At 37.4% G+C, this 25,495-nt stretch overlaps 7 protein-coding genes across 7 annotated transcripts; 6 read left to right on the top strand and 1 right to left on the bottom strand.

Moving 5' to 3' along the window:
• Positions 1 to 2,922: 2,922 nt before the first annotated feature.
• GCK72_013586 (uncharacterized protein) lies at positions 2,923 to 7,655 on the top strand (the record flags this gene model as incomplete). Its single annotated transcript, XM_003088366.2, has 7 exons — positions 2,923 to 2,942; positions 3,023 to 3,161; positions 5,897 to 6,024; positions 6,234 to 6,614; positions 6,660 to 7,052; positions 7,100 to 7,434; positions 7,489 to 7,655. 7 exons carry the CDS (start codon positions 2,923 to 2,925, stop codon positions 7,653 to 7,655), a joined length of 1,563 nt encoding a protein of 520 aa, XP_003088414.2.
• A 446-nt stretch (positions 7,656 to 8,101) lies between these two features.
• GCK72_013585 (uncharacterized protein) lies at positions 8,102 to 10,112 on the bottom strand (the record flags this gene model as incomplete). Its single annotated transcript, XM_053729898.1, has 5 exons — positions 8,102 to 8,500; positions 8,549 to 8,866; positions 8,936 to 9,181; positions 9,266 to 9,615; positions 9,938 to 10,112. The coding sequence occupies 5 exons, from the start codon at positions 10,110 to 10,112 to the stop codon at positions 8,102 to 8,104; spliced, it is 1,488 nt and encodes a 495-aa protein (XP_053584670.1).
• Positions 10,113 to 10,652: 540 nt separating this feature from the next.
• On the top strand, positions 10,653 to 11,794 carry GCK72_013584 (uncharacterized protein; the record flags this gene model as incomplete). The annotated part of the gene is made up of 5 exons (XM_003089777.2): positions 10,653 to 10,727; positions 10,774 to 10,919; positions 11,026 to 11,306; positions 11,357 to 11,521; positions 11,571 to 11,794. 5 exons carry the CDS (start codon positions 10,653 to 10,655, stop codon positions 11,792 to 11,794), a joined length of 891 nt encoding a protein of 296 aa, XP_003089825.2.
• A 1,192-nt stretch (positions 11,795 to 12,986) lies between these two features.
• On the top strand, positions 12,987 to 14,338 carry GCK72_013583 (uncharacterized protein; the record flags this gene model as incomplete). The annotated part of the gene is made up of 5 exons (XM_003089776.2): positions 12,987 to 13,055; positions 13,099 to 13,253; positions 13,307 to 13,596; positions 13,656 to 13,823; positions 14,115 to 14,338. 5 exons carry the CDS (start codon positions 12,987 to 12,989, stop codon positions 14,336 to 14,338), a joined length of 906 nt encoding a protein of 301 aa, XP_003089824.2.
• A 515-nt stretch (positions 14,339 to 14,853) lies between these two features.
• Positions 14,854 to 16,022, top strand: GCK72_013582 (uncharacterized protein; the record flags this gene model as incomplete). Its single annotated transcript, XM_003089779.2, has 4 exons — positions 14,854 to 15,038; positions 15,096 to 15,176; positions 15,257 to 15,683; positions 15,729 to 16,022. 4 exons carry the CDS (start codon positions 14,854 to 14,856, stop codon positions 16,020 to 16,022), a joined length of 987 nt encoding a protein of 328 aa, XP_003089827.2.
• A 2,433-nt stretch (positions 16,023 to 18,455) lies between these two features.
• On the top strand, positions 18,456 to 19,496 carry GCK72_013581 (uncharacterized protein; the record flags this gene model as incomplete). Its single annotated transcript, XM_003101312.2, has 3 exons — positions 18,456 to 18,581; positions 18,815 to 18,973; positions 19,407 to 19,496. 3 exons carry the CDS (start codon positions 18,456 to 18,458, stop codon positions 19,494 to 19,496), a joined length of 375 nt encoding a protein of 124 aa, XP_003101360.2.
• A 3,427-nt stretch (positions 19,497 to 22,923) lies between these two features.
• GCK72_013580 (uncharacterized protein) lies at positions 22,924 to 24,823 on the top strand (the record flags this gene model as incomplete). The annotated part of the gene is made up of 6 exons (XM_003101362.2): positions 22,924 to 23,019; positions 23,305 to 23,403; positions 23,455 to 23,756; positions 23,934 to 24,165; positions 24,360 to 24,569; positions 24,638 to 24,823. 6 exons carry the CDS (start codon positions 22,924 to 22,926, stop codon positions 24,821 to 24,823), a joined length of 1,125 nt encoding a protein of 374 aa, XP_003101410.1.
• Between the last annotated feature and the right edge of the window lie 672 nt (positions 24,824 to 25,495).

Raw genomic sequence — 25,495 nt, 5'->3', positions numbered from 1 at the left:
TATGTCTTAATTTTGAAACAGTATAATTATTTTGAAAGAGAAAAATAGATAGATGAAATCGGAGTCTTTTTTTTTCAATTAATCGTAAAACTAAGAACAGCGAGAATAACTGAAATACAGGAAGAGATTTTTTTTTTAAAGTAATAGGATTCATTAGAAATCGAGTACAAGAACTACAGTTTATTGTAAAGCTCTCGGACAAGTATTTATTGTTTTTCCGTTGTTTTTGAATCAATCTTGACTCTGTGACGAAACTTTAAATTTTTAAACAAATCAGTGCTCTCTCGATAAAATACCAAAAATATGATGCCATCCACCAGAAGACCTCACAACTAGAAACCAAAAAGTGATATAGAATAACATGTGATTGGAACCTTGCAAAATGATTTGCCAAAACTCGAGATATAAGTGTTGGAATGGAGATATAAAGAAGCATAAATGAGATCATACTGTCGATCACAGAGACGCTGAGAAAAAAAGAATAAAATGATGAAGAAGAAGAAGAAGAAGAAGCTATCAAAAGAGAGGAAAGATTGCCTGTCGTCAAGTGTTGTAATCGGAAGAATCACCCTTCCTTGGATGGCAGAATCTGCTTGTATTCGTCTCTCTCTTTTTCTCTATTCTTCCCTTATATCACTTCTCTTTTTGTTTCGTTTTCAACTGTCCCCTTCTTCGTCATATCGTTTGTCCCCCCGTGTCCACACCCTCTTTATCTTCTCTTCCCTACTTTCTCCGCCCACTTTTCTCCGTCTTCTGTCTCTATTTTCTTGAATCTTGTATTCTCGTTTATTCGCTCCCCCGCCTTTTCTCCCGGTTTTACACTGGGTGTACAGTCTCTCTATCTCTCTCCTTTCTTTTTTAATTTCTGTGTTCTCTCTTTTTCAAGATTCGTTTAATTATGCCACAAAACTCTATCAATTGGACCTATCTCATGTTCCTTTGTTCTCTTTTTTGGGTTTCCAGATGACGTCAGAACATATAGTCTCACTCGTTTTCAGTTTACACTTCGTCAACATTACGGGGCCATTTCTCGAATGATTTTATCTGAAAATTAGTCATGAGAAGGAGAAAATTCTAGAAAATAAGACTCTAAAAATTGAAGAATTCCCGTTTTGCAAAAGTTTTCATATTTGATTTATCTGTTATCAATTCAATTCTGATCCGATGTTTATAGCAACAATCTGATTTATATACAAAAAATACTGTTTTTGGAACTTTATTAAAAAATGATCAACAGGAACCAAACCGATTCGCAGATTTCACTAGTATGATTTTAAAACAAATATCCCTGCGTTTAACGGCAGTTCACAGGAGTTCCCGAGCATGGAGCTTTCTTTTTATATTACTTATAACACATACTCCAATTTTTAAAACTTTCTGTTAAAATTCATTTCCAGAACCCTCTATTCCTTGTCTAGATTCTAAAGCCCTGCCATGACTCATCATTAGCAACCAATTCTCAACGCCGTCCTACGTCTCTGTCTTCAGTACTTTCCTCCATTACACTAACCCATCTGTTAGTTACTTTACAACAATCTATGCAAACATGGCTGACCATTTAGTGTCTTATCATTTGCCATTTGGATCATTATTTATGACGAATTTGTTGGATAATCGGTCTGAAGAAATAGTCAAGCATTGTTGTTCACAGGAATTCAATTCGATTTCTCACACTTTCGAAACAGAAAAAATGTACTCTCATCTGATTTATCAATCGTGTTCTCCTTTTATGTCATCTGTCTACCGATCACTTCCCATTAATCTAAACTCTCTTCATTCATCCAATCAATTCACTTTCCCTCTTTCTTTCATCACTTCTCCTCTGTTCGAATCCACAAAGAGTCGAAATGAAGAGTCTATACAATTAGTGACAGTCTCTTTCCCCCTCTGTGTACTTTCATCCGTGATGGTTTCTCTCTCCTCCCCTTTTTGCCCCATTGCCTAACTTTCACCTATTTTCGCCCAATTCTTTCCGTCATTCATTTCCCGTGCCGAGGGCCTCATGTTTTTTGTTTTTTATTCCACAGTGCCTTCTCCGATTTTTCGACAATCGAAAGGACAACAACGTCTTCTTTTTCCTCTTCTCCTGAAAACCTGATTTCTGATTTACCCGATTGACACCGGCTACGACCCGTAATTTTTGTTTTACAATGTTTTTCTGTGCTTCGCTCGTCCGATTCCTTTCTATGTGCGCGAACCACACGAACATCTGGCATTCGTCGACAAAAAATGATACGCGTTTAGGGTTAGCGTAGTTTTTAGATATCTAAAGAGATCTCTCTTTCTCTGTGTCTCGCATGTGATCGAAGACGTTTTCGGTGTTGGATTGTTAGGGTTAGTCATATGCTTCTGACAACGTTCTCAGCATGACTGGATTTCCTCTTTATTTATGTTTTGATTTATTTTCTCAGGGATTCGAGCTCGATTTACTTGGAAGTTGTAAAATCTAGATAATAATCTTTTCGGAAAGTAGAAACTTTGGAAATAAAGTCTGAAAATGTTCATTTTGAAAAACTTTGAAAAAATGAGTGATAAACTCAGCGCTTCGCGTTATTTCGGAGCATCGTTGTTTTATTTTTTCAAGTTATCAATTTGCTGAAACGATTTTCTATTTTATCCCCCATTTTCGATCAAAACTTGATACATTTTCTCAATATCTTCATCTAAAACGTTTTCTTTCAAATTCCCTCTATTCTCCATAACTTTTTTCATTTTCAGCTAGTCAGCGGGTCCAAATGTGTGAGCTGCGACGACGAACAAAGGAAAAGTAGCCGCATCACCGTCGTCTTGTCATCCTTTTATTTTATATTAAAACCAAGTTTATTGAAAAAAGAAGCAAACGGGAAAACAAAACAAAAAACAGTCTTCGATCCACCTCTTCATTTTTTCGTTTTGTCATTCAAAGCGCCGGAGAACGCCGAGATGTTGCAGGCTTTTATCATGTGAGTTTTCTGATTTTTTAAATTAATTTTCTTCACCGGAATATACAAAAAAAGAGAGAACGCATTGAAACAATTTTCAGAAAATGCTCAATATTCCTCTTGTTATTTTCAAGTCCCGGACAGTGCTCAGAATTCGGAGTGACGCTCGGAGATGCTGCGATTTCTCAACTGATCCGGCACACAGCATCACAGTTTCTCGAGGAGACACGAGTCGCTAATGTGAGTTCTTTTCATTTCAAAATGTTTTAAAAAGTAAAAAGTCGAAATACCGATCTGATTTTTCAAAGTTTTACAATGTGTTTTTTAATCAACTTTTCTGAAAAGTCTTCATACTTTTAGTAGAAATAAACTGTTTAGTTCGACTTAAATTTTCGACAAATGTGTTATGATCCTCGTCCGGATTTTCCCTCCTTGACTTTCCTGCAGCTACCATTACATTGTTTTCCATCATTTGTCAATCTTCTGAGTCATGGGAGATATTTCTGCTCGATGTACTGTATGCAGAGGCTGCATTAAAAATTGTAATAAAAAACGAAACAAAACATTTCTCGATTATTATATTGAAACGTCACACTTTCTCTTGCGAAATGACATTCTAGAATAATTAGGTACTTCTTCCACATCATCTTCATTTGATTCTTCAGTACTTCTACTCATCTGTAACACTTCACTACTACAAAACCTAATTGTCTTCTTCCTACTAGTCGCTGCCTGTCGACCCGTATGACCTGAACATAGTAATTGGTCCTCTTTTCCCCTCTTCCGACTTTTCAATCATGCATATTTCGAAATGCACCGTTCTCGTCATGTTCATCATGGATTTCTGAGTCTCTCGCACCCTCCTCCGATCCTCTTTTCACAGCTTTTCGAAAGCGACACACAGATTACCCGTCTGATCGTTTTGCCCAATTCCTCGCCTCTTCTGAATCCACCACGACGCACTCTGAGAGCGGCGTATTGAGTCATCCTTGAAATGTTTGACCTACTTTCAATTCTTTTGAAATGAGAAAACGAAAGGCACCAGTGGAAAAACAAGAAACATTCGGACACGGGAATCCGAGATTCAAAAAAAGAAGTGAGATGGCTCACGGTTGAATGGGTTTGAAAAGAAACTAGGTGTCGATGGACTTTTAGAAGCGAAATCGAAGAGAATTCGAGTAATTTATTGGGGTTTGTTTCTTCTATTCTGAAACTGGAGAAATAGTGAACCATAAACCATCTCGTGATTCGTAATGACAGTTTCATTGTTTTATTGCTGGTCGTTAGGTTCTCGTATAACGGCTAACAATTGATCACTGTTGCCAGAACAAATCTAGTCAGTTCCAGTTCCAGAACATCCAAGAACCGAAATTGTTTTCGTCACCCATTCATTTCTCTTCTTTACCGAAAGATTAATTAGGTAAAGCGGGCGCTACCTCATCTGCAAAAAAGGGAAAGAGAAGAGTTTGTTCTTCCCTCCTCCCTCCTTATTTTTTCTTCCTTCCAGTCGTCCTTGGGCGGCAAATCGACACATACACATACAGAAAAATGGCTTGTCATTTCTGGCGCAATCCAATTAGACGGTCCTCTTCGCCGCTGCCGCCCGGTTGACATGGCGGCTAAGGAGAGAGACGGTTTCTGGGTATTAGAAGAAAACGTTGGGAGGGAAAGGGACAGAACTAAACAAACTTTTTGAAAAAAGTGATGATTCGATTAGGTTCTGATTCTGATTAGGTCTTCTGAAATTAGTTTAGTGGGAGAGGAAAAAGAGAAGATTAGTCCAATTCGGGGATTAATTGTCCCGAAGTGTTTGGTGTTTGCGCAATGGAGCGAGGTTTCGATTGGATCAATTACAGAGTGAAAGTAAAGAGCGAAAGTTGGTTAAGAGTTGTTTTGTCTACAATTTGCTCACTGAAAACGTCTCTTGATAAGCTTTAGCGTCATGTTACACTTATCAGACGGCGTCTTACCCAGCTGTGAAGATTTTGCTTTGTAATACATTGCATAACGTGATCCATATAAATGTCGTCAGGTGACAAATGATTACTATCAGTAATCCTCTCCTTATCCTTTTTCATTATACCTTCCCCTCATCATCCTTGTCAAACGTTCCGTTCGATGCGCCTGACTCTTCAAAGAAGTGTCACAATCTGTTCTAAATCTCGTCGTTCTCTTCTCCGCATTAACTCTTGACAGTGCCGTTTGAAAGAAATGACACGAGTGAGAGAAAAAGAAAAGACAAAACATTTTGCGGATGATCCGTATCTTACCTCTCCTCCTCCGGTCATCATCATCCGAATACACCAACATTCGATCCGTTTTCCCGGAGAGAATGAAAGATGCGACAATAAAAGTGTTGGATCTAGTGTTGAGATCTCTTTCTCTTATTCCTCTTTTCTTTTCCTCACTCCTTATTTCATTCGAGAGTGATTTGACCCTCTCCAGACAAGGACATACTGAATTCGGACGAAAGGGGTTCGTCGAAGGAGGAGGTGACGACCTTCGAAATTTGAATGTCGATGAGCGATTTCGAGTGAAAAATGCAAGATAATGGAGTGACTCCGAAGGGAGATAGATGAAATGAACGATTTGATGATGAAAAATGGGTTGATGGGAATAGTATTCGGAATGGGAATATTGATGAGGGTAAATGAGGAAGACTGTCTGGAGTAAATGGGCATGTCGGGCTCTTTGATGAGGTTCAAATGACAAATGGTCGATACTGAATCTTTCGCTAGAAAATGAGAAGTGTCGGAGAAAAAATTATATAGGTTGAAAGCTGAAACTATGAGCGAAACAGCAGAATGTAAAAAATGTTCCGAAGCTTTCATCATCCCAGCTTAATAGATTTGTTCCGTAAACTTCGACCAATGAAGCGTAAAACTGCACAAAATACCCCTCGGTTTTCTATAAATTGCTTTTTGTTTTCATACAATTTGAATGCTCAAACCTGACTCATCCGATTTTGTTTTCAGATTCTTCTCAAATCAAACGAAGAACCATCATTCGGCTCGTTGGCTCATTTGAAACTCTTCAATACAGTATCTTATCGAAATGTTTCTGTTCAATTCCGACCGAAAGTTGTCCATGTATTCTTTGAAAAGTGAGTATTCTCTTCTTCTATTTGCCAATGCTAACGGTTCGCATTGAAAGACTTTTCAATGAAAGTCACAAAAAAGAGCGAAGAACACCTTGACGTCAAGGTCTTCTGAAGTCTAATACAAATAGAATATCACTCTTCGAAGGTGATTTAAATGTATTGAAAAGTAACGGAAAAAGTTGCATTGAATAGAACAAATCTTAATTTTTCAGTCTCAATATCACATCTCATGCAAATCTTTCTGATGTGATCTGGCCCATTCCATTCGCTGATTCACTCGTTGATTCACATGTGAAAGTGCCACGTGGACATTTGAGATTCATCGTGGACGATCAGAAAGTTACGCTCTCGAAATGTGCATTGTTCAATCCGGATATCGCATTTCGATTGAGAGATTCGTGGTTGGTTAACAAGGGAATATCTACATTCGGTTCGATGGTTTCATCGTTTTTCGAAGGAGCTCTCTGCTCAGCACTTTCCTCGTCGACAAACGATTTACGACACAGAACTGAACGGAAATTTCCGATTTATGAGTTCTTACCGAAGAAAGTGCAAGATCATATGGCTGCGAGAAATACCACTCTGTTTTATAGGTAATAATGAATGGCTCGTTTGAAATCATTAATCGATATTTTCAGAGTGAATTCAATTGATGCAGATGACCATCAGCTAACTGTCCGTGCTCAAATTGAATGGCAGAAATTGGTGCCGGCGGCCAACGATGAAACATCGAATCTTCTTAATGGTCAGGAAGAGCACAGTAATGCGACGAAACTTTTGGATATGGAGATGAAAAATGGAGACTTAGTTACAATTTGGTTAGAAGATGCGATTTTGAATGAGATTTTGGATCAAATCGATTGGAATTTTGAATGGATGGACGAGCAAATTCCAGTTTCAAGTCCCATCATTCCACCAGATTCCAGAGAATTCCTCTCCACACTTTGTACTGAATGCTACTTCCAAGTCAATGTGAATGCAAAAGGAAGGCCTACCATTTCAGCAACAAATTCATCGTTACAGCTGACAAAGTAATTTCTGAAAATCAAAGAATGTGAAATTAAACTTTCAATTTTAGAACCGACCGCATTCATCTTCAAGTCGTGAACCCGGAACAAAAGAAAACAACGGTCTTCGTCTCATTGGTACTCACAATTCAAGCAGAACTCCGTCCATCATTCGATAATGGAACTCTTCGAACGAATGTTGAACTGCTCGATACACTTATTGAAATGGAAAAAGGAGCATTCCCAAAGACGTGGGGGTTCTTCATGAGTGATTTGATACGCGGAATGATTATGGATATGATGTGGCCGGAAATCAAGAGTGCTATTGAAGATTTAACATATGGAAAGGGATTAAAGTTGAGCAAATTCTGCGGTATCGATCCGAATAATGTGGTGATTGATATAGGTGAGTTTTGATACGATTTGAAAAAATAAATAAATGAATAAAATCCATTTTCAGCCGAAGGAAGTTTCTCCCTCTCTACTCGCCTCGTTTTACCAATGTTCCAGTCAGAAGCTTGTCTAAAAGACCTCAAAAGCTCGATTCCAAACACATCAAAACTCCTTCAGAAGACGACGCCTTCCCCATTCTCCAGACGCCGTCGAAGCCTTCTAGACTTCTTTTAATCATAATTCGAAATTTAATTTTTATCAGTACATCCTCTGCTTGCCATTCTCACCCTCACACTTTGCCATTTTCCATTTCCCATTCAACCTGTTTTCTCTTCTTGTTCAAAATGTTTTGTTCCCTTTGCCACGTGTTCCATGGGTTTTATCGTCTGATACGTGTATAGTTCTCTCCCCTTCTTCATCATCATTTTTCCCATCAGATATGCTTCTAAAAACACATGACATCCTATGATATATTGTTGAAATTTTGTCCCGATATTTGGAATTTGTAATTTTGTCCTATTTTAAAAATATACAGTACTTAGTTGAAAATAAATTTGATAAACTTGTTATTTAACTTGCCTTGTTTTTGAAAATTTATTCTAAAAAGTAACAATGTTTTAAAACGTATGAAAAATAAACCGTTTGACACTTGAAATGAGATCATATGTGAAAAAAAAACATTAATCTTCCGTATATTCGGGTGGTTCAAGTTTGACTTCAAAGTCTTCCGTTTTGAATTCCCCTGACTCCAACGAAGATGTTGCTGCTTTCTCCACTTCTTGCATTGTGTTTTGTCTCATTTTTTCAGCGACAACCATATTGAGACGAGTGATTGCATTCGGAGTAACATCGGCAAATGAATTTGACAACTCATCGACGTAATCGAAGATTGTTCCTTTCGCATATTCTCCAAGCTTATCTCGAATTACTGCCAGATTCCGTTTGACAGTCGCAAGAATTTCTTCTCCTCGAGAAGCGATCATGAACGTTTTTCGATCGTTTTTCCCTTTATCCGCCGAGAAATCGATGAGTTCGATCTCGCAAATTCGTCGACCGATTTCTCGGAAACGAGCGATCGCCTGAAAAATGAAAACTGAAATAAAAACTAAAGTTAATATTTTTGTTACCTTCTCATTATCTTCGATGCGTCTCTTCTCCTCTTCGGTCAATTCAGGAGCTGGTTCTTCAATAGGAGCAGCGAATTCGTGAACCTGAGCGATGAGATTGTCAACTTCTATGGATTTTTCATTCGAATATTCGATAGGAAAATCTGATTCTTCTCTAGTTTCAGTCAATGAGTTCTCTATGCAACGCAGGATACTTTGACTGATTGGATCAATATTCCCTGGCTCTGACTCGAAATCAGAAATTGTTGGAAACGATGATGAAGACGACGGCATTGATCCTTCATAATAAGAATCGTGCGAATTCAAATGATCAATTGGCTGAAAAAATATAAATTGGAGAATGATGAAAGTGTTTTCTAGAGAAATTGAAGCGATTCACTTGCTCACCTGATATGATTTCGGTTTGTAAAATTTCGGTGGCCCCGCTTCAGAAATACCGAAACCCGCGTCGACTGTTCTTTTCCTTTTTGATTGTTGATAATTGATTTGTTGTTTTCTCCGAGTTTCAGTCATTCCCAGTGCTCCAGATGGCACAATCATTTCAGGTGCAGATCCATCCAGAAGGGGACCGCAATACTTCTCTTCGACTGGTGCAGTTTCGACTGGATTTCTTATTATTCCTTGAACTTGAGCCTGTAATATGTTCATTTAATTATATTACACTTGAACCTTCAATATTAACTATAATATAACTAATTAAAAACACATAACTCCAACCTTTTTAGCTGTAACCTTCTCAGCTTTCTTTTCTTTATCCCAAACGCTCAACACTTTTTCAGGAATGCTGTCCGGAATCGGAGCATTGAAAGGGAGGAAAGTAGGAACTTCGACTTTCGTTCGGATATAACCATAGTCTTCTTTAAAATGAACTCCAGTATACTGCGATTCTGTTCCAATGTATTGAAGACAATGGAATCCCGGAATATTATTTGGTTTGACTTGACAACTGACGGATCGAAAGGATGTTTTGGTTGGATTGGTTTTTGTTGGATTTGCTTTTGTTGGATTGGTTTTCGGTTGGGTGCCGAAGCATCTCAGACAACGAGTACGCGGGTTTGTGAACATTTCTAGAAGGAATAATGTTCGAAAAGAAACAAAATTGGTTGCGAAGAAGAATAAGTAGCAAAAATAACGAAAATACCGTTTCAAAAAATTATAATAAGTTTTGATTTCAAGAAGCAGCAAAAATTCGAAAGAAATCGCATAATTTTTCTCGAAAGAGGAGAAATAGTTTCAGATTTGAAGCTGGAAAGTGCCGCACGGTTTTCCCAACAAGCTCCGCCCACTGTTCCGTGTTCAAAAATCCGCGCTCGAAATTTCAGAGCAAAAATAAAATTGGAATGTCAAAAAAAAGAAAATTACAAACTTTTACAATTTTTAATCAAAAACTCACAAGTGCTTTTTGTTTTGCTCTATCAGCGGCTTCTTTCTTCAATCTTTTCTTTTCCGCTTCTTCTTGAATCGCTCTTTGTCTTTTCAGTGCTATTCCTTCTTTATCAGCCAAAGCCAACGCAACTTTCTCCTCCACAGACGAAAGTCCTGGATATCTTGGTGGTCGTTGCATTTTGAGAAACTAAGAAAAAAAATTTTAACTCTTTTTTTTTCTCCAAAATATTATTGTTTGAGTAATAAATAACCAAAATACTAGAAATAGGGTGGTTGAAATGAAAATCAATAGCGCCGCGGCAGCAAATGTGTAGAAAGGAATGCAGTGGTCGTGGTTGCGCTCTGGCGACCGAGAGGTACCGATGGAGCGCATTTGCTACACTTGCGGGAGGGATTCACTAAAAATTGGAAAAAATTGTGAAATACAGATTTTCAGTGCTAATTGAGAGATTTTATGTCTAAATGTCACTAAAAACAAACTTCTCACTGGAAAGATTATGAGAGGAAGTATCCAAATGAACGCTACAGTATACTTGATTTTTGATTTTGTTCTCTGGTCGAGGAAGTAAAATATTCGGCTTTGAATTTCTGAAAAAAAGATCAGTATCAACAACACGTCTTTTGAAAGAAAATCATGTTCACATTAGCATAACAAAGAATGAATGTTCTTCATAAATATCATTCCAAACGAAAGAAAGTAGATCAAAGTTGAGCTACGATGAAGACTCAACAGTATATTATATTTTGTTTCCTCACATTCTACTTTATTGGTGTATCCTTCGCTCAACTTGCAGTAAGTCAAAGAACTTAATTAGCTGTGCCATACTGTAACTTCTCAGAAATGCGCAGAACCTGGATGTCCAGCAAATGGAGTTTGGGGAGAGTGGAAAAATGATACGAAATCAATTTGTAATATGACGTGTGGAGGCTGTGGAACTTCATTTCAAACTAGAGAGTGTTTGAGTACACCGGTCTGTAATTGCACGTGAGTATAATGTGAATTTATCCCGTATTGGTACGGATCGAGTCTCACAATCAGTTGTAACTAAATCTGAGAAATAATATCTCAAGTCAGGAAATTATATTTTCAGTGGGAATTCTCATCGTTACATCGGTTGCAACTTCGGAGCCTGTGAATATCCAACTCAAAAAACCTGCTGTCCTCCGTATCTTCCCATGGTCATTAATGGTGTTTACATGTGTGGTCCAGTACCGAAAACCATCGAATCAACTGCCTGTTGTCCTCAAACAGATTTGTTCTCCCCGTGGACTGGATGGCAACTTTCAGACAGCACGTGGAGTCGAACTAGAAAATGTATTGCTGAATCTATTGGATGTCCTTGTACAGCAGCATCGACTCAAACCCAAACCCGTATGTACATATTACTGGTTCGTTGCTATTTGGACAAATATGATTTATAGAACCTCCGTGCAGTCAACCAGGGGATGCTACAGAATATTGTAAGAATATACCAGTAGGGAGAGCTGTAAAACACCAAGACCTCGTTATGAATGATGGAGAAGATAGTGCTGATCTCGTTATGATTGGAGAAAATCAAGATGGAAATACATATTGTCAACTTTTGAGTAAGCTGTCAAAACAACTCAAATACTTATCTAAACAAATCATTTTCAGCTGACAAATATGGTGCAGAAATGGAATTTGAAGGAGTACTGCTTATAATGCAAGACGCTTCGGGAGTATGCACAACTGATACAGTATTCGATTGCGTAAATGGTACTGATGGTGATACCAAAAGACAGAAAGCAACGTTCACATGCAATGGAACTTCTGGAAATTGGATTTATGATTTCACTGGAATGGAAATTATTCGAACTGTTATTGGATCATGGGTCTGAAAAGATTAGCAGATCATTTTGAATAAAGTGTTTGCAAAATTCTCATTTGTAAATATATTTTCCTGATATGTCATTTCAAAAATTTCGAGACTCATCGACAAACCTTTTCTGGGTGGAGAGAGAAGCAAAAAACGGGACTCATTATCAGTTGAAGAATTAGAAATTTAGGAAACTCTCACGTTGTCAAAAACTGTCAGATGATTTCGTGCTTCTTAGAAAGTATGGAGTTTCCCTAGACCTCCACTCATGTAGTTATCACTTTTTTTTTTGAAAACTACTCTCCAGTAAGCTACACGCAAGAGAAATTATCTTGCAGTTTCTGTCCTAAAATAAGTCAAGATGGATGAAAACTTGACTAGTCTTTCTAGTGCGGAAACGTACACTAAAATTCGTCAACTCATGATTTGCTTTTCGTATCCAAGGTTCCCATCTTAACGCACTGCTCTAGGTCTCAATCTCACAATCATGGAAACTTGGAATTGTAGAAAATTTTGTAGCTATGGGGAATTTTCTGAAAGCTAGTGTTTTCTCCATAAAACTGCAAAAAAGAAAGTCTCGATCCTCTTCCGATAAAAACTTGGAAGTAGTCATGTATAGTTCAGACAATGGTAAACTCCAGGCGAAAAGTCACTAGGTGGAATGTGGCGTAAATGGAGTACACATGGAAGGGACACTTGTGAGCATTTTCGCCGGAAAAATCAACAACAAAAAAAAATTTCAGTGTTAAAAAAAATCCGGATCGGTCCGCAGAAATTCGGTTTTCGGTGCGGTCCGTTGAAACTCTGATCGATTTTTTCAGAACGATTCTCATTGTGCAGCAGCTGTCATGTTCTGATGGTTCTCACTGAAACTATCGAAATTTATGATGTTGAAACTAATGAGAAAAGTTTTTGTTTCTAGTAGTTATCTTGTGAATGGGCCCCCATTAACATTTTGGTACGGTTTAGGCAAGGACGTGAAAAATATCCAATTTAGATTCAAACTTCGAGATAGGAACCATACACGAGTCATTTCTGTTAGCGATCAGGAGAAACCAAACTACATACAAAATATTGCATGTCTTCAGATATTTCCGAAACATCCATGCCATCTGCACCGATGAAAAACCCTCGATCTTTGACAGAATTTGAATAACAATCGTTTCAATGGAACCTATATAATATTACAGTTCTATCAGAATCAAGCTCTAAACATGAGTCTTCAGATGATGAAGGCGATACTATTTGTTTCTTCTCTAATCTGCGTCAATGCAGCATTTCCTGTAAGTAGATCAAGAGTTTATATTCATTTCGATCACTTTTCAGCCATGTGATGCTGGACGGAAATGTCCACCAGGTGGAATTTGGGGTGAATGGGCTACCGAAGGAAATGGTGTATGTAAGCTAGAATGTGGAAGTTGTGCAGAATTGTTTCAGACAAGAACATGTCTCAGTTCAGAAATTCCGGAGTGTATTTGCACGTGAGATACTACTGAAAGGAGGAAATAATAGACTAATCTGAAATATATTTCAGAGGAATTTCATCCAGATTCATTCCCTGTAATATGCAAACTTGTCAATACCCAATTCAAAAATCTTGTTGTATCCCCTACGTTCCAATGGTAATCAATGGAACTATGATGTGTGGTCCAGTTCCTAAAACTATTAAGGAACCGGCTGTGAGCTGTTGTCCAGTTGGAGGACTTTGGTCCGATTATTCTACTGGATATCAGAGAATAAATAACCAATGGGTCAGAACGAGAAGATGCCTTTCTGAGTCTGTCGGATGTCCATGCATTGGGGATCCAACTACTGGGTCTTCTAGTGAGTCAAACAACCTCTCAATTTTCGTAGATGATTGTCGAATATAAAGAAAATTATAGATTGTCCCTGCGTTCAACCTCCTTCTGCAGCTAGCGCATGTCCATCCATTCCCAATGGTCGACCGAGCACAATGAAGAATTTAGCTATTCAACACGAATCCTGTACCGCCACGTTGGAAATGATCAACCATAATAATTTTCCGGGGAGTCCTTTTTGCAGTTCCCTTCGTAAGTGGATCTAGTTGTTGTTGCATTGAAAAAGAGGGGAAGAATTTTAAAGTAGAAAATGAATCTAGATCTGACTGATTCTGGATTGGAAATAGATAATACCAAAGGAAACACCTGATTGTTGACATAGGATAACAAATATGAGAAACTTTAGTGTGCGATTTTCCTAAGTGTCAAGTTAGTTTTCTGTCTAAATATCTGTTATTTTCAAACTTTTTGGAACCTTTTAGTTACTTTTATGTCTCCAATTCATTTCACTCTACTAGATCTGATAAATTATCAAAACTTCAGGTGAATTGAATGTAGTGTACCCATACGTGGCTCTACTGATAATGGTTGAAGTGGACGGCGGATGTACCTACGACTATGTTTCAGAATGCATAAATGTGAATAAAAGACAATCAACTGAAGCTTCATTCACGTGCAACACTGAGACTCGTAATTGGATTTATGACTACACCGGAAAGGAAATCAGATCTTATGTTCAAGGAGCATATATCACTGTTTACCATTGATGAGAATGAAGAATTTTGAACATTTTAATGGCGAAAATCTAATCGATTTGAACTATTCTTGAGAACAAAGACAAAGAGTAGCAGTTGTGTCGAGAGTTCTCTCGTATCTTAGATGTTTTAATTTATTCTCTGAATCGTAGGCGGTACTGCGTAACATCGGTTTGTAGTTGTCAAGTAGATTGTTCTCTGTGAAAAAGAAAGCATCAGAGCTTCCGTCACATAAACACAATTCCTATTCTGTAACTGATCCGTCATTCTTTAAAGTCCATGCACTGAACTGACCATCGTTCATTTCCCAATTCCTCTTCCTAAAGTCTGTAAGATCAATCACACCTCCTATTCATTCTTCTCATATTTTATTATTCTTACCTAATCGCTTCTCCTTATTTTATAAATTCTAGTGCTCCATCTAAGACTACAATCTCGTGATTTTTTGTTGTGGCATATTCCTCTAATTCCTTTTTAAAAAATCTATAAAAGCGGAGGTCTCTCTCTACCCCAAATCCATTAAGCCAATGTCCTTAATCTTTATCATTTTCCACACGACTCTATCCTTAATCGGATGTGTTTTGAACTCATTGCTCTGCTACGTGGCAGCATGGAAAAGTCCTACTGTAATCAAAACGTATTCTATCATCACTGTCAACTTTGCAATCACTAACCTGGCTATTTGTGTTGTGAACTTTGTATTACAAATGAGGTTGGTTTTATAGAACTTTCAGGAAAGAAAGCGGGCTGAATTATTTGGTTTTTTCAGAATGATTCCAATCGAGAAGACTATAATTTTTGTATCATATGGACCCTGTCAATGGTTAAATAACAGAATTTGTTTTGATTTGTAAGTGTTCTCTTCTTTGTCAAACTACGATTTAGACCCTAATAATCTAGAACCGGAAAAATAGAATTGTGAATTTCCAGGTACAGTGTCCTTGTCCACGTATACACTCACACAATCTGGTTACTGTTCGTGTCATTCTGCTATCGATACTATGTTATGGTGAAGTCAGAACCATCAAAAACTAGAGTTAACCTGCTTCTTCTGATTATTTATATTCCTTCATTCTTTCAAATGATTCTTCTTTTCTTTGATTTCACCGATCCTTCAATTCTTCTTAAAATCCAACAATCCTTAGTCCCTCAGTACAATCTGAAAGGTCTCATGATATTCGGAATTGCTGATAGTACCTCCTTCAATGCAATGTTTTCTATCATCCACGTGGCAGTTATGAGTACTCCGATCGTGTTATGCATAGTTGTTTTGAGGAAGAAAATATTGAAGAAAATGTCATTCAAGGGAGTCGAAGTGAATTCGAATACAAGAACTTTACAGTTGCAGCTACTTCGGGTAAGCGTTAGTTTCTAATCTACTACTACTGTACCTCTAATTCAGGCTCTAACCGTCCAAGCCATCATCCCATGCTTCTATCTCATTGGAGTTGTCAGTTACTTCATCAGTCGACTGAAAATCTATAGAGATCCATTCTTCGAATATCTCATTTTCTCTGCATTCCTATTTGTTCCTGTTCTCTCTCCAATTTCAGCATTCACTTTTGTCACCCCCTACAGGAAATGGCTATTGAGAGCATGCCATCTGAGCATTTATCGTGTTGAATCAGAGAAAAATGAGACAACGAAAGAAGTGACGAATGAGACACGTTGGGGACAATCGACAAAAACAAACTGAATTATTTATTAGTTCAAGAGATTTACTGTTTTGAAATTTTAATAAATTTGAAATATTTTAAGTGATATTGATAATACATTTATGTTAACTAAAAGAAATGAGCAAAGAGATTTTTCAACAGAGAACTAAATATTATTTTTGGAACTTTGGAACAGGTTGAACAGGAACGTGAAAATCTGTTTTCAGAAAAGAAGCTGACAAAGATGTTTCTGACCAACACTCAATAGTTTCTGAGTGATTTATGACTTTTTTAATTGCAAAACTATAAAAAACTTCAACCAATTACAGTATACTATACAAAACTAAAAATCTTCTGGATGACTAAACGGCTAAACCAATTGTTCCTACTAACTGGAATCAATCTTCCGACTGGCTAACGAAACGGAACTTTTCAAAAAACTGTATACAATTCTCCACACTTTCTGTGTCTTTTCCACTCTTCATCTCATCTCCTATGAAACAATTCTTCCCCGTATAAATCGTGCGAATCCTCATTCCGAAATGTCCTTTTCCATCTCTTTTCTTCCAGAAATCTGTCTCATTTGGTATATTTCGAAATGTCAATTCTTTTTCTGTATGTTTGCGCATGTACTATTGTTCTTCAACTTGCACACAAAACTCTTTCTTTTTTCTAAATGTGTGGTTCTCCGTGTTCTTCCATTCTTCTATTTGTCTTGTGCCCTCCCCAGAGCATACAGTATCTAATTTTTCCGTTTATTTATATTTTTACTTTCGACCTCCTTCTTCCTAAAGTTTTTTTGTCCCAGAAGTTCAGTTTGCCACTAAACTCTCTCTCGAATTGGCATGAATCATACTGTGTTTGGGTGGCTACTAATCCGTCGGAATTTATGCAAACACTCTCCCCTGTCAACAGCCCTTTTTTCATTCTTTTCATCATGCATTCTGTCCAATCCATTCACAGTTTTCATGTTTATTTGCTGCTCCTTTTTCTCGCTAGAAATGCTTTTTGGTATTGAGGTGCGCAAGCACTGTATATTTTTTGAGCTTATTCCGACAAGGGAAGTCCTCAAAGTGTCATCTTTCAAACGACTCAAGAAATTGGCTCTTGATACTTTCGAGTCAGCAGATTCCGAATCGGAAATAAAATTCTTCTAAATCCTTCTGTGAATCAAGTTATGAGCCGGCAAACTTGCGAGTATTTTTTCTGAAATAGGAGGCACTACCAATGAAGGTTTTGGATAATGATATCAAACCCGAAACTGTTAATTTTAAGGAAACCGAGACCCAATTAATTCCTTCCAATCGAACAGAAAAAAACAGCAAAAGAAGTAAATAGACACCCTCAAAACTATCATCGATCATGTTTGCATTTCGATCATTTGCACCGATCTGTAGTTGTGACGTGGCAAAGTGGGTTCATTTTGCAAGAGGGATCAGAACTAGTTTCATTTTTTATTGGACAACTAGTTAGATTCTAAGATTCTAGAACGGTTCCGGTTGCCATAAAATTGAGCAGATAAATACTGATCAAAAAGTTTATCTTTGTTTGGAAATCCTGATTTCCATTTGTGTAGTTGTTGACTATTTGTAAGAGACCTCACTAGAAAGGTATAACTCTGCAAAACAATTGATTCATCTGAAATTATGTTGATTTTGAGCGTTCTAATTTCAGATGCAGAGGCTTCCTAGGCGGAGATCGTGCAAAAAAGTTTTCAACTACCAAAATGAGAATCTTGGTGTGTTCCGTTTGTTCTTCATACAGTGACAGTTGATACATCAATGACACATTCTTAATCTTGTAAGAAAGAAATACTCGGAAATGCATATCTCAGTACGAATCTCTTTGATTTTTGTTACAAATCTACCCATCCTCTTCCCTCGTCTTTTCAATTTAATGTGCGGTCACTCAGTTCTCATTTTTCACCCGCCTTCTCCAAGACCACCATTATTTATTTCCTCTTCTTCCCTCCGGGCGGATCTTCTTTTTTTCCTATTCATCCCATTTTGTTTCGAAATATTCTTTTGTTTCAATCTCTCTTTTTTGTGTTGTTTGACTGACTCATTCTGGTGTTCTTCCTCTTCAGATATGACTTTTTTCTGTGTTTACCAAGAGGTACTCCTTTCAATTTTTGGATTGAAAAAAGGCACGAACGTTGACTTTTCTGTTATTAATGTTATTATTAGTTTACTTTTTTACCTTGTGACTCCTCTCTTTTTCTATAAAAGATCGGACGAATTTGGATGATGTTGACAGTGTCATCACGGTTATCAACCCTTTATCAAATTTAAATCAATCTCTTTCTTCTCCTTCTTTTATCTTCTTCCTTTTTCATTTCTTCGTTCCAATTCATTCAAATCCACCCTTCTCTATCCAAGTGAATCTCGAATCCATTAGTCAATTCTTCTGAACTTCTTCCATTTTCTCAATCATCTCTAATGGATTCAGCGACAAAAAACGAAGACGAAAAAAAGATGTTCCGTGAAAAAGACGTTTCGACTCGACTCATTCGACCAACAATCACAGAGATCCACGTGGATAAACTGGCACTTTTTGTGGAGAGATGGAATCATGATTGGGAAATTGATGGAAGTATTCAGGTGAGGGAAACAAATGAATTACTGTATCGGGTAGAAATAATAAGGGATATATTTATTTAGCTTTAATAATCTTAAAAATTAAAAGTGAGTAGCATGCTGGAAAAGGGTATCTTCAAAAGTTTCTGTTTTCTGACAGTATACTAAAAATGACCGTCAGTGTCAGAGTAATTCTGAAAACCCTGTGTTACCCTAATATAACCGATCTACTCTACTTAATCCAAACATTTTTCTAGATTTTCGACGAAGGAATCGCTCAATACATGTTGACAGACATTGAATCACACTACAAGTACTTTGCTGCTCTCATCCTTTCGAAACCAAGTTTGAGATGTCGAATTGTGAAAGAAGAGCCAAGAGATGAGTTGGAAGAACAGGAGAATCGAATTATTTTGGTGAGTTTCTGAACTAGAAGTTTGAGGATGTTCCACAAAAAAAAACGCTATCAATCTTTGTCTTCAAATCTACATTTCCTATTTGAATCGCCTCCAAACATAGTTATCTGAACACAACTGGGACTACCGTAAAAACTGTATTAGAGCGACATGTCGCTCTATTTTTCAACCGCCTCTCAGAAAAATTTTGTGGTTTCAGAAACTCATTAAAGTTAAACGGAAAAAAACTTTTTTGAAAGTTCTATTTGTTGATCTAGAGGTTACTATTAACGCTGCTTCTAATCAGAACCAAGAAAGGACACTGGGATAATCATATTCATGAATCGAGTATTGGTGGGTGTCGTTCTATTAGAGGTGCCGTTCTATTAAAGGTGTCGCTCTAATACAGTTTTTACGGTATTTCCAAATAAATTTTAATCCCACCAATTTTCAGCTCGGCGGCGAAAAACTGGATCATCAAAGCCATGGAAGTATCGAATTTCTGAAAAATATTCTTCACAAACGTGGATATCGATTCGAATAATACCCTCATTTCCGTTCTCTTTTTCATTATTTTTCTTCACTTCCCTCTGATGAATTATTAATGCACATCTCTTGTCAATATCTTCTCTTTTTCTCCTGAACCCCTTCCACTTCGAAATCTATTTTCCTGATAAAATTGTGTCCTTGAACCCTAATCACTGATGTCTAATAAAAACTTATCTGCGTTTATCTTGTTTATTTATTTATTCGGTCCACTTTTTTTCTTTCTCTCACTCACTTTTGGCACAGAGACAAGTTGAGACACACTTGTGGATGCCCACGCTAGAGACCCACAACTGAACGCCAGTACCGACAGGCACCGACCCCCAGTCAAATGAAAAAGCACGAGAGGAAGAGAGACGCAGAGAAAGGAATGAATGTCTGCGCCTCGAATTCTACATTTGTTTTTATGGGGCCCATTCAAGGGAAATCTACAAGAGAATGCTTCTTCATTTGAACAAGGTCTTCATATGTTACATTTTAAGTTTTATATTCTGACAATTGACTATGAAGTCAACCTTTTTTAAATACTTGAAAACCTCGAAAATAAAAAGAAAACCGAGCATATTTTTTACAGAAAATATTAATTTCAGTTGTGAACTACAGTAAGAATTTCTCATTTAAAGGCGCATGCACAATTTTCGTCGTTTGCGTTCGCGCGTCGTGTCTTCTAACGATTTCTCTCCGAAATATTGATTCATCTATCGTCAATTTCCACTGTTTTTCACGCCTGAAATCCTAGTTTTTTCCATTATTTTCGTAGACTCATTTGATAAATCGCTGTCACATTGTCCGAAGATCTGATAAAATCGGTGTAAAGCTCAGTAAATAAGAGATCAGGCGTCGATATTGGGTGGGCCACATGATTTTTTTCGTCGCTTCTCCCTGACGCGTTCGTTTTCTCTTTCTCTCAACTTTTTTCTCTTCACATCTGTTCGGTCACCCTGAGAGAAAAATAGGTAAACGAACAGTTTTTCTTCAAATTTTTTTGTGACGACAGCGTTCATTTGCGAGACGAAAAAAGTATTCTCAAGTACGTATAGTTACCGGGAAACAGGTGACTGGTACCACTCGGAATAAGCTATAAAAGTCGAGACTCTCAGCAGTACCAGTTTGTGCTCATTGACTAGAACTGTTTCTTGTATTTTTGGCTTTTTATCAGTTGGACGGCTTGTGACACTGATAATGAAACGTCAGCGTTCTGGAACAATTCAAGAAGTTATGAGTTTGTTTGGGAGGTGAGGATTAAATTGTTTTCTAGTTTTTCTAACACCTACTTAACATAGAAAGTTTGTATTCACACCTTCCATGAAATGTATACTTTTCACCTGCATTCTGGTAATTGTTTTTCTCGGCACGTTTTTCGCCATTGTTGTTCTATTTCTACTTTGTTCACTTGAAAACATATTCGACATTGAAACCTAATCTCCCAGTTCTTGAGAAATACAATGCTTCATTTGAAATTTATTTTCCGAAAAGACTCTTTAGATATAACTTGAAAACTATATATTTCTTTTACTGTGGCTTAAAAAAACTTCAGGCCTAACTAGTAAGCTACGGTAAGAAACGAGTATATCTGCGTTTCTCTTACATTTCTTCATATCGATTTCTCTCTCATTTCTTTCCGTATTTTACTTGTTTTCACGGTTATTCGAAAATGTTGCGAAATTAGGTCATTTGTGCCTTCTCTAGACAGATAGTTCGAAAAAAACATGTTTTTCATCAAGAACTTCATCTGTATTCCATGGTATTGCTCATCCTTTGAACACTTTTCATTAACAAATTCGTTTACAACTTTTCTTTTCGAATTAAGAGACTCACACTCCTTTATTTTTGTATCCTACCATGTGTAGTTTTGTTCGAATAAGGCATGATCAAGACAGGAAGGAGACGGGAGAGTTAGAGAAGTCGAGAGACGTGTGTACCCGTAGAACATTCGAGCGTGCAGCAGGGCGCGCTTTCGCAATTGTCAGCACATATTGGCAGTTGATGAGAAGATGAAGACGTCACAAATCAAGGATAACACCAGCTGTTCGTCTTCATGAACTCAACCTTTTTGATTTTTCGTCTCTCTCTCCATTCAAAATGTGACGATCCATGTGAACTCCCAAATAGAATCTTGTGACTTTCGAGCTCTCCTCTTGTTTTTTTTCCTGGATTCTCACTTTCTCAGCTTCCACTTGGTTCAAAAATAAGAAAAACAATTTTTTCTGAATCTGTTTTTGAGTACTTTTGAGATATTTGAACTCCTCTATCTCTCTCTCTCTCTCCCTCTCTGATTTTGCCAATTCTCACTTGACCATTAGTTCTTCAGAACCCGTTTGGATGGTTCTAGATCTTCTATGAATCACTCGTTCTTTCATAATTAAATGTGTTTTGAGTGTGTATGCCTTTTTCTATTGAACGATAGAAATAATGAGTTTTTTTATTCGTAATATGTTGATAACTCCAAAGCTTCACAGTTTAACATTAATATTTTGCACTCGAGTAATTATGCCATTTATTTGAAAGAGCAGAATTTTCAGTCTTTCTTATTGTAGCTGTCTCAGGTGGAAGCAGTTTCATAGTTATTTTTCAATTTCTAGTGGCATCAGGATAGTATTTTTTGCTCTCTACTTATTGATGTACTTCTCTAGTCTAATGCTCAAAAATTGACATTTATAAGCTGTCTCTTTTCCCTGTTCAAATCCTTCTTTTCCGAACTTTGCTGATGGAAATTAATCTCAAAAAACCACAGAACAGCTCTCCCTTTCTCTCCCTCTTGTTTTCCAAATGAAAAAAGCACAACCAAACAGTCTAAAAGTGCAAATCAATCTATCTCCCTGTCTACCTCCCATTTTCTTCTCTGTCTCCGTCTCTTTTCTGCTTTTAAAAATAGCCTCTCCGTCTATCCGCGCGGTAGTGGACGCGGCGCCCGTCCTTCTCTCCGTCCCTTCCGCTGCGTAATCGCGGGCGGTCGTATTCAGTGCCTTCAGTTTGTCCCTTTATACCTCACGACACTTTTGGCCTTGTCTCCTGCTAGAAAGACCATCGATTTACTAGCGGTGGGCTGACCCAAAAGATTTGTGTCGGTTTGAAAATTTCGGTTTCAACAATCCACGCGATCCACCATCTGCTCGTCTGTCTTCCTTTCCGTCTCACAAGGTTATCTAGTTATTGACTTAATCGCAATTGTGGTGTGGCGAACAAACCGATGTCATCTACGTTTTTTTTGTGACTTTTGTGGCGTCTTGTGTTCGAAATTGTTCACTTGAATCGACTAAGAAGTTGTATTTTTCACGAATTAGATGGATGCCATAAAATCAATTGTTATCACTTACTCCTCACCCCATCACTCCTTTTTTGTCGTCTTATCATGTCGTTCATGCCGTTGGTCACTATGTTTTTGAGCGAAAATAAATTGGAAATGTTTTTTTTCAGTTTCAAGCATGGAGCAACGGAGCTACATTTGTTTAAATTGTCAGAATCCGCTTAGGCTGGAGTTCGCACAACGAAGACCAGATTCTGCGGATTCTGAGAAAAAGGTGAGTTCTTTTGCAGTTTTAAAATGTTTATTTTTAAAAATTGTGTGAGAAATAACATTTCTGTTTGCTGTGGGAATCAAGTGAAAATGGAAAATTTATCATAATTTAGAGCATATTTGCGAAAGTCATTTTTTGCTTCAGAGTTTTCCATTTTTTCTTTCAAAATGTGATTTTTTACTGTATAATTTCAAATAGACTATTCCATCTGAAAATAAAAAAGCAAAATATATATTTTGTTGTAGAAATATTAAATTGAATAATTCTCTATCGAAATTACTTTTTCAGAGCGAAACAGTGATCACAGAAGCATTGACAGGACACTCTCGGAATCTCATGAAGCTCATCTCAGATGCACAATTTCCATCGGATGCTCCAGTTTGCAATGTTAGTTTTACCTTTTTAAAAACTATCTGTTTTTTCATTTCCATTTTTCAGGACTGCTCTGACGCTCTCGTAAAAGAAATGGATGCTCAAGTGACGACGTTGGATGATGAAGTAAAAACATACCAAACATATATAACTTATTTGAAAGAGAATCATCCGACAACGGCCATTCCTGAGCTGAAAGCGAAATTACAAAATGTGGCAGATGAGGAGAGAGATTTGGAGCTACAACTGAAAAAACTGTTGTGTGAAGAAGAGGCGATTGACACAGAACTTCAGACGAAGAGACGGGCGGCCGAAGCGTCGTCGGAAACATCTACAGAATTATGGAAGAAGTACAGAGATAATTTGAGGTGAGCTTTTGATAAATTCTTTTTTAAAAAGACATGAAAATCGAAAATATTCTTTGAGAAATGTTACGAATTCTTTCGCAAAATTTCGAAAATCATTTGTCCAGTTTAAATTCTTGGAATCAGTGTCCATTCTTACCAAATTTTAAAACTTTCATCCACTAGTTGATTGTTTTCCAGACAAGTATTCGATGATCAAGATGAGTTACATTCACTGGAATCAGAACGACAATATGCAGAAGTTCAGCATAGAAAACTCATCGACACCAACGTTCTCGATTTGTGTTTCCACATTTGGGTCGATGGAATCGTCGGAGAAATTAACGGATTCCGATTGGGATATTTGAAAGAAGCTCCTGTTGAATTCACTGAAATCAATGCAGCACTTGGACAAATTGTTCTGTTGTTAGAGGTAAGATTGTAGAGAGAATATCGATATTTTACGTCACCATTTGTATCTAAAAAGTTCAATCCGAAATCTGTCGTCAATTTTCCAAATTGCTTCACTCTCATCATCATTTCATTCCGTTTCTTCTTCTTCGAATCATCTCACTATTTCTATTTCTCCTTCAACCCACCACACTATTTCATTCCATTTTTCTTCAGATCCTGTTGGAGCGTATCGGCGTCCAACATCATGAACTGGTGCCCGTCGCCATGGGTAGTCACTCCTACATTAAGCTTCGACGCAACGGCAATGACATTGAGAATTACGCGTTGTATGGTCAAGGCACTCCACTCTCCGGATCGTCTGGTATCGATGCTGGAATTCGACGATTTTTGCAATTGCTCGAGTTTTTGCTCAAAGAACTCAAAGTGAGTTGGGTCTTTAGAGCTCTTCAAGCTGATGTTAGTTGATTCAAACGGTTTTTTTTCTTTTTCAGGATCGAAATAAAAACTTCAAGCCGCCATATCAAATCCATGCTGAGTCTCTTGTTGACAATGGTGTCAAGTACAACGCAGTCATGACTCTCAATACTGATGTTCGCTGGAGTAGAGCGATGGCTCTGATGCTCACAGACATGAAGGCCGCTTGTGCTCAATGTGATGCTCTCAGAGCTCCAATTTGAAGCAGATCATGAGACAATTCTTACGGGGGATTTTTAGAATTTTCAACGCTAGAAACTTTTTTTTCTTATCAAAATTTGAGAAGTTCTCAGGGATGCTTTCTAAATTTTTGTGATGTTTATACAGATTTTTCGCCTGCTTTTTCTTGTATAACTTGTAAATAATATAAAATAAATGGTTTTTTTCTTTACCTTCGCGAAATATTTTACTTCTTATTTATGTTTATTGGTTCGAAACCAATTGTGTTACCTAATCATCTCTTTTTTTTCTTGTTTCGTTTACTTCTGCCCTTTTTTAATACGTTACTTCTCTCTGGACTTTTTCTTAACTCAACTATTCTGTAAATTTTCAGAGAAGGATTTCGTGTCGTTAAACACGTGTCCCTCCCTCCGATCGGACTCTGATCACTTGAGTCCGTGAATTGAGTATCTCAGGAAACCCAAAGAAACCTTTTTCAAATCCACCACAAATCAGTCGATGGGCGGTTCATCACGCCAACGAAGTACGTCGGCGACGAGACGACGAGCACAAAGAAGGCGACAGTTCTCGACGTCCGACGAAGAAGAAGAAACGACAACAACAACAATTCATGGCCTGTCGGTCAGTTTCTACTCTATGTTTTATCTAGAAGTTAAAAAAAAAGAACCTTAAAAATATCATCATTTCACGGAGCA

The sequence above is a fragment of the Caenorhabditis remanei genome, chromosome IV (assembly GCF_010183535.1).
Source record: "Caenorhabditis remanei strain PX506 chromosome IV, whole genome shotgun sequence".
NCBI classification, from domain to species: Eukaryota; Metazoa; Nematoda; class Chromadorea; order Rhabditida; family Rhabditidae; genus Caenorhabditis; species Caenorhabditis remanei.
Note: the sequence above shows the minus strand (reverse complement) of the source record. Positions and strands in the feature narration are given on the sequence as shown.